Source organism: Chiloscyllium plagiosum, chromosome 6 (assembly GCF_004010195.1).
Source record: "Chiloscyllium plagiosum isolate BGI_BamShark_2017 chromosome 6, ASM401019v2, whole genome shotgun sequence".
Classification (NCBI taxonomy): Eukaryota; Metazoa; Chordata; class Chondrichthyes; order Orectolobiformes; family Hemiscylliidae; genus Chiloscyllium; species Chiloscyllium plagiosum.
In genome coordinates, this window is record NC_057715.1 from 73,498,662 (window position 1) to 73,512,301 (window position 13,640).

Consider the following 13,640-nt stretch of genomic DNA (forward strand, 5'->3'; position numbering starts at 1 on the left):
AAGATTAGAATAAAAAGTCATTAAATGGGAAGTCTGTAGAAGCTGAAGCACAGAAGGAGAGGATACAAGTTCAACAGGTAATGAGGGAAGTAAAAGGAATGTTAACCTTCATTCCAATGGGAATGGTATATTTAAAAATAGACAAGTCTTGCTAAAAGTATATATGGTACTAGTTGGATCACATCTGCAATTTTGGTCCCTTTATGTAGGAAGAACATACCGGTATTGGAGGCAGTCCAGACAGGGCTCATTAGGCTGATTCCAGGCATGGAGTAATAATATTCTGAGGACAGGTAGAGTAGTCTGGGCCTGTACTCATTGCAGTTTGTGAGAACCAACATTATTGAAATTAAGGGGACTTGACAGGGCAGATACTGAGAGATCATTTTCTTTGTAGGAGAGTTTAGGACCAGAGGGCATAATCTCTATGTAAGAGACTGCCCATTTAAGACAGCAATGAGGTGAAGTTTATTTTCTCAAACTGCACTGAACCTGTGGAATTCTTTACTGCAGAGAGCTGTAGAAGCTTGGTTGACAGCAACAATCACTTTCCCAAAGGAAGAAATAAGAACATAGAGGGACAAAGCATTCCTGATTAGCAATTATGTTTTACAATGGATATGATGTGAGATGCATGTTACAGAGGTGACCTACTGTTGCTAGGAAAATAAAGAAGTTAAGTGGACTTATTGGTAACTAATCATGCACTTTTAATGCTACGATTAGCTAAGTTTAGGCAAGCAAAAAAGTCAGTTTTTAAGTTGTATCTCAGTCAAGTGGAGGACTTAATTTCTCACTAAACACCAATTCTGCACCATATAAACCCTTACAAAACTCATGCTAAAGATAGCTATAAAAACATGTATGTCTTCAGTTGTACATGAAAAGTGTTTCCTATATTAAAAAGTATTTAACATTTGTCAACAATACACATCAAAATAGAAAGCTCTATTTATACAGATTATTGCCATATCATAGGACTCAAAATGTGCAGCAAGATTGTGTGAAGACTATGCAAAACATGCAGAATATGTACAATTTATTTAATGGGATTCATTACCAAAATTGCAACAGGGGCCTAATTTACTCTTCATTTTGCTTCTTTAACTTTGCTTTACCTGTATATATGGCCCTGTTTACTGTGTTTTTCTTCCCTCCTTAAAGATGTCATAAGCAGTGCACACAAGTTTATTTAAACATAATTACGCGCTGATTTAGTAGTGATGAAAAGCAACATGCACATCAAGGTTACAAGTTGTCTCTTTACATAAGTTCAATGCTTTTCATGTTAATAACTTTTTAATCTCACTCTTCTCTTGCTAATAACCTGTTTCACACTGAGAAAGCTCCTCCCTGGTGCAAACATATGCCAACTTTAAGTTGAGATCGGTATTTGAATACACCACTTACTTACAAAACCACTTACTTGCTCAGAGGAATACAAGAAAGAAAATAAATCACACTGGGCAGAAAAACGTGAGGTGAGAAAAATAAATATGTCGTAGAGTGGATTTCAGAAGCAGTGACGGAAAACATACTGTTTAAATTTGCAGGAAAGAGCTGAAGGTAGACACAAAAGTTCATACTTACCCAATCTTTAAAAAATCTGCATCAGCTAAAATCTGGTATGGATCTTTTAATAATGATGCATTCATGGTTGGCTCTAAATTTTGAAGTATTTTTTGTACAATAGTTCTGTTAACTTAACAGTCATGCATTAAACAGATTGTTGTCACAACATTGATTTAGTCACTGATTCCTTGAGTATCCAATGATTAGAAGTCTATTATAAATGTAGTTAAAATTTAGTTAGATGTATAAATCAATGCTTCGGAATGAGATTTCAATTCAGATTAAAGGGATCAAATTCCTTCTGGTAACTTTTAGGGTATTAAGTGAAATGGGTTTAGGCTGTTGAGTCCAACCCAGATTTTTAAATAAAAGTCATTGTTGAACAGTACCTCCTCATGACAAAATGATTCTGCAATCTGCACCAGCGCAGAAAGGCATATTAATTGCTTCCAGAGTTCAAGGCATACTTTTTGAGGTGACTGTTTGTCATAGTGCTGTGGCGAAGGCCTTTGCTCTGAACATTCCTGAGCAGGACATTATAACTGTCATGGTAACTCAAAAGTGTTTGCTTTGGATAATCTTGGAAGATTTTAATGTGCACATAGATTAGAAACTTATGTAGGGATTGCTCATCCAGGGTTATAACCATGATTGAATTAAGAGAAGTGTCAGACTCTTAATGACTGAAAGGATTTTCTTTAAATTTGGGCAAGGTCTCACATAAGATAGCCTCATTACAGTGAGTCTGCAAATGGTTTATTGAGATAACAAGTTCCAAGCATGCACTTCAGCAGCAATAGCAATCCAATCAATTGTAAAGTTACACATGTACCACACAACTAAGGTTACCCTCTTTGTATGTAAATAACATCAATAAGCAGAATAGGAAGCTGAGAAATGTACAAAGTTAAAAATCACACAACACCAGGTTATAGTCCAACAGGTTTAATTGGAAGCACACTAGCACACTGTTACAGACAATCAATTTTTCAATGTATAATTTCAGTTACATCACATTGTAAATTTTTGCTATAAATTCTGTGTTACGATCGAGCCCTCCACAATCACCTGATGAAGGAGCGTCGCTCCGAAAGCTAGTGTGCTTCCAATTAAACCTGTTGGACTATAACCTGGTGTTGTGTGATTTTTAACTTTGTACACCCCAGTCCAACACCGACATCTCCGAATCATGAGAAATGTACAAAGGCAAAACTTCAAAAGGAACTTAAACTAACAGAAAAACTTAGAAAATTAAATGACCAAAAAATATCCTTACTTTAGAAGCCAGTCGTGAAAAGTTTTCATTCTGATCCTCTGCAGAAGTCATCTTTTCTTGTCTGACCAAGTCTCGTAGACTTAAATTGTCATCATCCTGGAAGTACCGAATCCTTTCACCTTCATGGTGTGTTTCAATCTGAAACAATAACAATTATGTTTTGGTAGTACGTAATATAACTGTAATGTAAAATTTCTAAAAGCCCATCGACCTTAGAAAATATTATATTATGGCATTATAATCCTGCAAGTTTCATGTGTGGAATGAATCAAGGCTTAATAAGAAGAAAAAAACCCAAATTTTAACAGATAATTGTACTTTTAAAGCCATGGTAGTTATAACATCAAAAACTCCTAACATTCCTAACTACAATGGGCCAAAGGCCCTTTTTCTGTGCTGAGGATATATATCTATGATCATATAATGGTAATCTTCTTTCATTGAATGCACTAACTTGCATATGATTTCAAGATAAATGCAATAACACTTATGCACAAAGAGTCTTAATTTTTCTACTTCGAATGAGAGAAAGCATCTATATTTTATGATTGAAGGCAAATAATCAAAGTTCTCAGTGCAGACCTGGTCTTCTCATACACACTACCCTAAGGATCTTCTCTTCAATCACAATTTCCATATTTTCTATGATATCTCCTTCTTGGTCTTTCATGTACTGGTTTTGATTTAGCTGTATGTAAATAATTTATAATTTACTGTGATTCATGTATGTGTTAGTTCTCTCTCCTTCTGCTATATTCCCTTCAACTTTTGCACTCATACTAGAATTTTTATTAAAATTCTGTCTCTCTCAATCTTTAGTTTGTTTAAGAGGCATAAAAAGCAAAATTATAACCTAACTCTACTCTTCACCATAAATGTTTGAGTTGGAATTTAATTTTTGTTTCAGATTTCTAGCATTTTTTTCCCTTATTTTAAACTCTTACTAAAAAACATTGCAAACCATATGTTCTATCATAACGAGCAATTGCAAAGCAGTTGTACCTGTTCAATGTTGCATCTAGCTTTATAGGAATTTTATTGTAACATGCTTTAATATTGGCTGTTTTATTGCTTAATTAGTATGTTCTTATATTCTAGCTGCCATTAGATCACTTAATAGTTTTTCACTGAACAACAGCTTTTATATGTGCATTCCTAATTATAACTGTTTCACCTTTGTTGGCAGCAACTTCAAACTATATAGCCCAAAGCTCTGATATGACCCATGACACCTCTCGGCTTCTCTACTTCATTTTCAAGATGTTGCATAATAGCTACGACTCTAACTACTCCTTAAATATCTTAGGACCATACTTCGTTTTACAATGCTCCTGTGAAGCGTCCTGGCACATTTTATCACACTTAACACACTATTCTAATACAAAGAGTAGTTATTGTGGATTTCTTTTATACTTCATAACAAACATCACACTTATAATGTCATGCTAAACCTTTAGGACAAAACTGTGCATGTATGATAAAAAACTTAAATCTGCATACATAGCTGAATTATAAAATCATACTCTTTGATGTCAAATTCATAATTATCCTTTAGAAGTACCTATGTTCACATTTATCAGTGTCCACCTATGTGAATTTAAATATACCACCAGCAAATGGTGATGCTGTAGTTGCTCAGTTTTGTATCTCTTACTTGCTTGCGTAAAGTGCACAAAAATAATTCACGCTGCAACTAGCTCTACTCTGCTTTCAAAGTTTTCTAAGTTTTGCAAAAGAGTACACATTTTTCATTATTTGTTTACCATGCCACAATGGATTAAGAAGCATGTTATAAAGTTTTAGTTCAAATAGTGTTAGGGGTATGGGTGGGTTGCGCTTCGGCGGGTCGGTGTGGACTTGTTGGGCCGAAGGGCCTGTTTCCACACTGTAGGAAATCTAATCTAATCTAATCTAATTAATCTAAGGGATATATCACAGTGATCAATCCATTTGGCATCTATTAACCCTATGCTGGAAAACAAGATAAAGTTGCAGCTGACAAAACTCCACTTGCCATTTATTCCAAAGATCTGTCGAATTCATGAAAAAATTTTGTTGGAACCAGAAAGGGAATTCTAAGCATCATGCGATGGTATTTTGCAGCACAGAATGCAGTTATAGACTGATAGATTACAATTATTTATAACAGTGGAATTATTTTGGCATATATGGCACCAAAGCTCAACCTTCCGTCTCCAAGTTCAAGAAATTCAAAGAAACTGAATAAATGGGACCAAATGCATTTCAATACCACTCCATCAGGCAAGTGTCAACAATTTGCAAGATACAAACATGTTTCACCTCAATATTTAATTTCTTCACTGAACAGTATCTGAATTTGACACATTTTTAAAAGGTTGTTCTGAAATTAAGTATAATCATGACATTTCTGCCAGGAGCTAATCACCTTCTTGGAAGTAGTCACCTGTTTTAACTTAAGATCATGATTATTAAGATCAAATTCATGGTTATAAAAGTAAAATTACCATTTGCCTTTTCTTCTTTCCTCCCTTTTGCCTGTTAGATTCTGCAGAGGCACCAACAGGCCACACTCTCCCTGATTCATCAGATCGAACAAGAATCACTTCCTGATTTTCATCTGCAGTCTAGGTTAGTTAAAGAAAGACAACTTCTTAGGTAAATATTTACATTTATTACAACAACCGGTAAGGGTGCAGCAGTAACAAGATGGTAGTGTCAGTGGAGTAGTGATCTAGAGGCACACGTTAATACTGTTAGGGACATGGCTACAATTCCCTCATGACAGCTTAAGGATCTTAAATACAATCCATAAGTCCAGAACTAAAAAGTTAGCTTACATTATGGTGACCATGAAACCATTGTCAATTGCTGTAATAACTCCATCTGATTCACTAATGGTCTTTAGGGAAAACCAAACTCCTTACCTGGTCTGGCATACACATTATTCCAGATCTACAGCAAAGTGATCAACTCTTAACTGCTCTTTGAAATGGCCTAGATGCTTCAAAGCTGCTAGAGAAATTAAACTGCATGGACACAAGCATCAACCTTGATACCAGAAACAACATACCCAATTGTGTTCACTCTTCGTAGACCCCTTTATCATAATCATCTGGAGGCCTGTGCCAAAATTGGATGAGCTGTCACATTGACAGAACCTGTCTCGGCTCAGTGCTAAATTGATTCACCTAGTCTATATATGGTTTGTAGTCATGTATGACAACCAAGTTGCCCATACTCAATGTTTCTGACTTGATTAATACCATTACTCCACAGTATCAGCACTGTTTGGTGACCTATAAATACCTCCAACTAATACTTGCTGCCCTTTGCAGTTTCTTAGTTTCACCTAAACAGACTCCACACATTATTTTTCTAATTTGAGATATCCCACTAATAACGTACTTATCTCGTTCCTTATTACGAGTGCAACTCCATCTCCTTTTCTTTCTTGCCTGTTCTTCCTCAACATCTGGTAGTTACCTATTCCCTCGATGTCTGAATGTCTCTACTCTGTGGTGTGACCACCTCCATTTACATGCTATCCACATTGTTCTCTACCTTACAGATGCTCACTCTTTGAAACCTGTAGCTGAAGCTTGTGCAGCCCATTCCACTTGGACTGTGATCTGTCATCTCATAACTCTAAAAACTATTTGTAACTCTTGGAATGAGTACGAAGTTACTGTAAAAACACTACAAGATATTTCTCAGAAAAGGATAAAACAATTATTGAGCGACTTAAAATTGACTAAATCTACTCACCAATCAGCTTTTTCTGCACTCATGATGCTATGTCTTTGTTGGTCACAGCACAGGTAGGCCTCTCAACCCATGCATTATTTTGTCTTCTACTCACCTCTCACTCTGCAGACCTTATTTCTTGAAGTTAACTTTAATCAAAATATCTCTTTCTTCCTCTGTCCCGAATTCCCACTTTGACTCAATTATAAAAAATCTATTCACTTGTGTAATGTGGGTGTCACTGTCTGGCTAGTATTTATTGCCTATCTTGAATTGTCATTGAGCAGATGGTGCTGAGCTGCCTTTTTGAACGGCTACCGATGACCCAGAATGCCATTAGGGAGGGAATTCCAGCATTTGGATCCAAAAACAGAGAAGGAACAGCGATATATTTCCAAATCAGGATGGTTAATGGCTTGGAAGGAAACTTGCAGGAAATTGCTCCCATGTATTCTAGGTAGTCACTCCAACTTAGTCACACTCAGGCAAAAAAATCCCTAAATAACTGAAAAATTTATTCCAACCATGTGCTTTTGAACAATCTCTTATTTTAATGAGTCACTTGTTTTTCTTGAACATCCTATAGTTAGGGTTTATTGCACCTTTGTAAATACTTTGCTAAACTACAAAACAAAAGTTCAGTAAAATTCAATGCATTTAAGATCTTTTTCGGGGGAACAGAAACTTCTGATGATAAGCCTCATATTGCACTGCTTTTACTCATGTAACATTTCAAAAGAATTAATTTATGGTACCAAGATATAACTGTTGTTTGCCAGTTTCTTCATGATAGATACACTGAGGATAGTGGATTTTTAAAAATTCACCATCAGTGTTGTCTTACCATATCGTCTGTCCTCTTTGATGCTGTCGAAGTTATTGGGTGATTTTGTCCTTGGTTATTCAATTTCCGAGCTTCCTCCAATTGTTCCTTAAGTTTGGACGCAAGTTCCTTATTAATCAAAATTAAAAGTGTATTCTTTAAAATACACAGCGTATAAGATATTTCAAATGTTCAGACAGACTGCAAACAAATTTACTAAAATGTTAATAATCAAATTAACATCAAGAAAACAATCATGAAGACTTTACATTGATGCTATTGTTACTATATAACAATTTTACTACGTATTTACTTTCTATTCATAATATAATGGAATCCATCTATCACCACTTTCACTTAGGCAGTGTGCTATGAACAGAACAGAATATAGATAGGTTCATTCCAGGTTTAAGTTGAATTCCTCGCAGTGAGGTAGCACAACTGGGTCTCAGCACAGGTATTCACAGATCATTGAACATGGATCCATGCTGGGAAGATCATATATGCAAGCTTTTGCTAAGAACAGATCCTCACTGGATGCACAGGGTACATCCTCTACACACTGGTGGGGGTCTATAAGAGCTCAAAGGAAAAAAAACGAAGAAAATTGAAGTTGTGGAAGTCAAACAAGACATCGGTGATGTATTTTGGACGGATCATCTCAGCTGTTCTAGATGGACCGCAGCCATTTAAGACCTGATTCAAGCCCATTGGTTGGTTAGTTCAGATGGTTGGAGTGTGGTCCTTGTCATGCCAATATCACGGGTTCAATCCCTGTGCTAACCAAACTGTACTGCCCCTGCTCCTGAACCAAGAAACCCAGATTCAAGTCTCAGCTGCTCCAGAAGTGTGTTGATTAGAAAAATAGGACAAATAATTTTTTCAAAAAAATTTGAGGTGTGACTCATCATGAGCATGTCATATGCAATCAAGGATCTGAAACAAATGCTGGACTTGCCATAAGATGTACGAGCAGAAGTCGGCCATTCAGCCCATCAGGTTTGCTCTGCCATTCAATGGATCATGCTGATCTGATAATCTCCAACTCCACTTTCCTGCCTTTTCCACTTAATCCTTGATTCCCTTACAAATCCAAGATGGCAGCAGAGTAGGACATCCCAATTGGAGGTTGTCTATTCGCCAGTCCCTTTCCTTTATCCTTCACTTTTTTTCTCCTCTGCGTAGTTTTTCTTTTTTCCACTTGCCCCAACAGCCCTCTCCGATAAAGAATTCCACAGATTCACTATCTTCTGAGAAAAAGATTCCTCTACTCCTCTGGCTTAAAATGGTGACCCCGTAATCTGGGATTATGCCTGCTGGTCCTGGACTCTCCTACAAGGGAATCACTCTTTTCACATCCACCATGTCAAGTGACCTAGGAATCTTGTATACATCAATAAAGTCACCTCTTATTCTTCTATAATCCATTAGGCATAGGCTCAATTTACTCAACCTCTCCTCATAAGAGGGTCCCCTCCATCTCTGGTATCAGCCAACTGAATCTTCTCTGGATCAGTGGTGCTGGAAGAGCACAGCAATTCAGGCAGCATCCGACGAGCAGCAAAATCGACGTTTCGGGCAAAAGCCCTTCATCAGGAAGGGCTGATGAAGGGCTTTTGCCCGAAACGTCGATTTTGCTGCTCGTCAGATGCTGCCTGAATTGCTGTGCTCTTCCAGCACCACTGATCCAGAATCTGGTTTCCAGCATCTGCAGTCATTGTTTTTGCCTCCTTGAATCTTCTCTGGACTGCCTCCAGTGCCAATATATATTTTCCTTTGCTAAGGGACACAAACGGTTTACAATATTCCAGCTGTTGTTTGACTAATGCCTTGTAAAGCTTTCACAAAGCCTCCCTACAATTAGGCTTCATTCCTTTTGAAATAAAAGCCAATGTTCCATTTGCCTTCCCTGTTAACCAATGAACCCGGATGCTAGGTTTATTTGATTCAAGTCAAATTCCTCCATGCTGTCACTTTCTCAGTCTTTCTCCACTTAAGTAACATTCAGCTCCTCTGTTCTTCCAGCCAAAATGCAATATATCACATTTGCCCACATTATATTACATCTTTCCAACTCCCTCTGCAGACTCTTTGTATCATCCTTACTACTTGCCTTCTCACCTCTTTTTGTGTCATCTGTAAACTTGGCTATAGTACATTCACTTTCCATGCAAGTCATTCATATATATTATGTAAATATTTTAAACACTGAGCCACCGTGCCGCCCAAAGCAAATTTCATAAGTCTCATAGTCATAGTTATTGAAAAAAACAGTCCATGGGATTGTGATAAATATACTAATGTAGATTGAGAATTGTTTAATAAACCAAACAAATTATAGGAATAACGGGTCATTCTTGGGTAAGCTACTACTATTAGGGTACTGCAAGAATAATGTTAGGTCCACAGATGTTCAAAGTCTATACAATTATTTAGCTGTGGAGAACAATTGCAATATTTCCAAATTCGTCAATGACATCAAACTGGGTGGGAATACAAATTGGGAGAAGGATACACGGAGGCTTCAAAAGTACTTGGGACATGGTAAGTGAATAGGCTAGTACAGCCATTCTCAATCTCTGAAGGGCTCTGGCACATTTGCAGGGGACCAGAGACTGAAAACTGTGAGAATGGAAGTCCCAAGGGTCTCTGGGGACCCTGGTAACTGAGGTCGACAAAAAGCACAAGTAACAACCTTCATTGGAGTCAACAGTTTCTCTCCTGCTTTTAATATCTTTCCAACACGCTGTTTGAATTTGGCGCACCAAGTAAATTAATTGCTTAAACTCCTCCCACACAGCCTCACTTCAGAGTCAGTGGCGAATCAGACTGCATCGAGTCAATATATTCAATAAGGGTTCGCGCATCCATTATCGCCATACTTCATTATCCAAAGATCAGCGTGTCTTGCTAGACCTTTTTCATGCTAATTCATTTATTCATTATTTTCCTTGTAAGAAGTGCCTTGTGATTATTTTTATTACTTCAGAAATAAGTCTACCCAGGAGTTCCTTGGTGAAACAAAGTGCCGGCAGTATTCAGTGGAATACTTATCGTATGGTTTCATTGCATCTTTGTAAAACCCATCTTTACCCATACATTTGAACTACATAACTACATTGTTAAATGAAAGCACGAGGCCAAGCAAATTGAAATTTGGATACCTTTGGATACCTTGCATCCTGATAAGAAGGATAAACACTTAAGATTTTGAAGAAATCTTCGAGATCATTTTGAAAGAAAGCCAATGCTGAAACAAATCCTTACTTAAATGTCACAAAAATTAGAGAAGGGTCTTGTTGCATCATATAAAATTAGTAAATGGATTGCTAAAATGGGAAATGCTCACAATGTTAGTGAGTCGCTTATCCTGCCTTCAGTGTCCATAATAATATCTGATGTCATTCATTCGAGTGCCAAAGAAGCAATTCAGGCAATTCCTTTAAGTAATTCTACTGTTGCCAGAAGAATCGATAAGATGGTACAGGATATGGAAGAGGGATTGGTCAGTTCATTACTATCCAAGAAATTATCTTTACAATTAGACAAAATTACTTTACAAGATAACAACACTCTTCTCATGGCTTATGAGAGAATCTGGAACAGAAACGAACTAATGGAAGAGATGTTGTTTGCCAGGTGGATTAAAACAGATACTAAGGGACTGTCCATTTTTGAAGAAGTCAGAGGTTACTTAAGCGAGAACAATATTCCAACGGAGAATATAAATGTTTGTACAAGTGATAATGTTGCTCCTACGGTTAATTGATACAGAGGATTCATCACCTACCTAAAAAGAGTTATACCTTCTGTCTTTACTATTCATTGCATCATTCACAGGGAGCACCTAGTAGCTGAAAACTTAGGAGAACGTCTAAATCTTTCACTTTCAGTTTTCATAAAGGCTGTAAACTTCATCAAATCCCATGCCCGTCAGGATCATCTTTTCCGGCAGCCGTGTGAAGAAAATGAAGATGATTTCCAGATGCTGCTGCTGCATACCAAAGTGAAGTGGCTTTCCAAAGGAAACTATCTTCAACATTTTGTTACACTCTGGGACACCACAGTTTCCTTCATGTCTGATAAAGAGCATGGAGAAAGACTCATTGATACTAAGGTGGATATATTTTATCTGGCAGATATTTTTCAGAAATGTAATTTGTTAAACAAGACCTTACAGGGCAAAAACCGTAATCTCGTAGATCATAAGGAAGCCCATTGCTTCTTTCCTTCAGAAGCTCAAAGTCTATCGGCACAATATGGGATGTTGAGAATTTTCACAATTTCCAACCTAAAGGTGATCGCAGAGGCACTGAAGGAAGAACTTACCGTTTATGTGAAATATCTAAAGCAGATACACAAGCATATGCAAGAAAGATTCAATGACATGGTAAACCTCGGTATCCTGGATTACATTTTGATTCCATTTGAAGTACAACCTACCCAAATTAAGGCAGAAATTCAAGAGGTTGATTGTGATATAACTGCACACCTTCAGTTCAGTCAATTTCAACAAGAATTTTGGATCAAAAGTGATTTGCTGTATAAATTTACAACACTATGGGAAAAAGCCCAAATATTTTTTATTGCCTTTCCCACAACATATTTGGTTAAGAGTGGTTCTGCAAGGTAATTTCCTTGACAAAATCCAGGAATAGAACTGATGTCGCAACAAGAGGTGACCTCCAACTGTCAATGTATAATTTGGAGCCTGATCAAGCTTAAAGGATTGCATTATGCTGATAGATGTTTAATTTCAGTCTTTTTTTTTAAATTTTGTCCAGTATGTCGGAATGTTCAAGTTTTCTTGATGTTCAATAATAAATGATTTTCTGTCTATTTGTTAGTGTTGTATCCTTGTTTGAAACGGGAGCCCTGGAACTGAGAACAGCATGAAGGGGGGCTGTGGCCAAAAAACGGTAGAGAATCATTGGGCGAGAAAACTGCATGTTAAGTGCGTAAACTTTTGTGAAGTTATTCACATTGTTGGAAGAAAACGAAAAGGCAGAATATTGAAATTAAAATTGACAGAGGTTGAGAAGTGCAGGTGTCCAAAGGTACCTGGGTGTCCCTGTTCATGAGTACTGAAAGTAAGCATGCAAGTCTAGCTTGCAACTAGGAAGACAAATGGAATTCTGGCATTCACTGCAGGGAATCGGATTACAGATGTAAAGACGTTTTACTGAAGTTGCATAGGGCTTTGTTGAGACTTCACCTGGAATATTTTGTATGATTCTGTTCCCCTTATCTAAGTGGGTAAAATATATGCCATCCAGGGAGTACAACAGAGGTTCATCAGATTAATCCCCAGGATGGTGGGATTGTCTTTTAGGGGAAAGATTCGAGATACTACTCCTGTATTCCCCAGAACTTGAAAGAATGAGATGGAACTTCTTTGAATCCAATTAAATTCTCACAGGGCATGGGGGTGGATGTTTTCACTGGCTGGTGAGTCTAACACAAGGAAACATAATCCCAGCAAAAGGGTCAAACCATTTAAGACTGATATGAGGATCGAGTTTTTTAAACTTATAGTGGCAAAGCTTATAGAGGACTGCAGAGCTCAATCACTGAACGTGTTTATGACAGAAATCATTAGGTTTTTGGAGAGACAAATGACATCAAGGGATATGGATATTGCACAGAGAAGTGATGTTGGTGGATGACCAGCCTTGATCCAACTTAATGGCAGAACAAGCTCAATGGGCTGAAAGGCCTGAAATTTCTTTCCTTGGAGTGTTGAATGCTGAGGAGTGACCTTACAGAGGTTTATAAAATCATGAGAGGCATAGATAGGTGAATAGCCAAGGTCTTTTGCCAAGGACAGTGAAATAACACCAAGTTACCCTTTATTTACAATAAGTATAATACTTATTATAATATATAATTTGACCCAGCTAACTCAGAACCAGCTCCTAGCGTGAACAGAACCTCTGATACTTCTGTTTACATCTACCAGCCAGGACTCCCTGATTGAGACTGTTAACCTGGGCTAATGAGAGAACTCAATCTAGGACATCCACCTGCCTGACCTCATTACAATCACCTCATCTCTCCCTCTCTAAGTTTTGGGACGTAGGCCCATTCTGTTTCCTATAGCTTGTCCTGGGGGACCAAGTCCAGTTCCTCGCTGACTCTGCCTTGGACACTGGTGGTTTGTACCAGACTGTAGCCTGCCTCTTGCGCCCAGCACATCACAGAATCCCTACTGTGTGGAAACAGGCCATTTGGCCCAACATGTCC

The 13,640-nt window shown here is 37.6% G+C and overlaps 1 protein-coding gene across 3 annotated transcripts in view; it reads right to left on the minus strand.

Annotated features, from left to right (window-relative positions):
* cwf19l2 (CWF19 like cell cycle control factor 2) overlaps positions 1 to 13,640 on the minus strand; it is a 137,794-nt gene that overhangs the window by 41,771 nt on the left and 82,383 nt on the right. For all 3 annotated transcript variants that reach the window (XM_043691833.1, XM_043691831.1, XM_043691830.1), the window contains exons 10-12: positions 7,419 to 7,526; positions 5,335 to 5,454; positions 2,849 to 2,986 (exon numbers count right to left, since the gene is read on the minus strand). In XM_043691833.1, the coding sequence (XP_043547768.1) occupies positions 2,849 to 2,986; positions 5,335 to 5,454; positions 7,419 to 7,526 (366 nt within the window). The remainder of the gene's footprint in view (positions 1 to 2,848; positions 2,987 to 5,334; positions 5,455 to 7,418; positions 7,527 to 13,640) is intronic.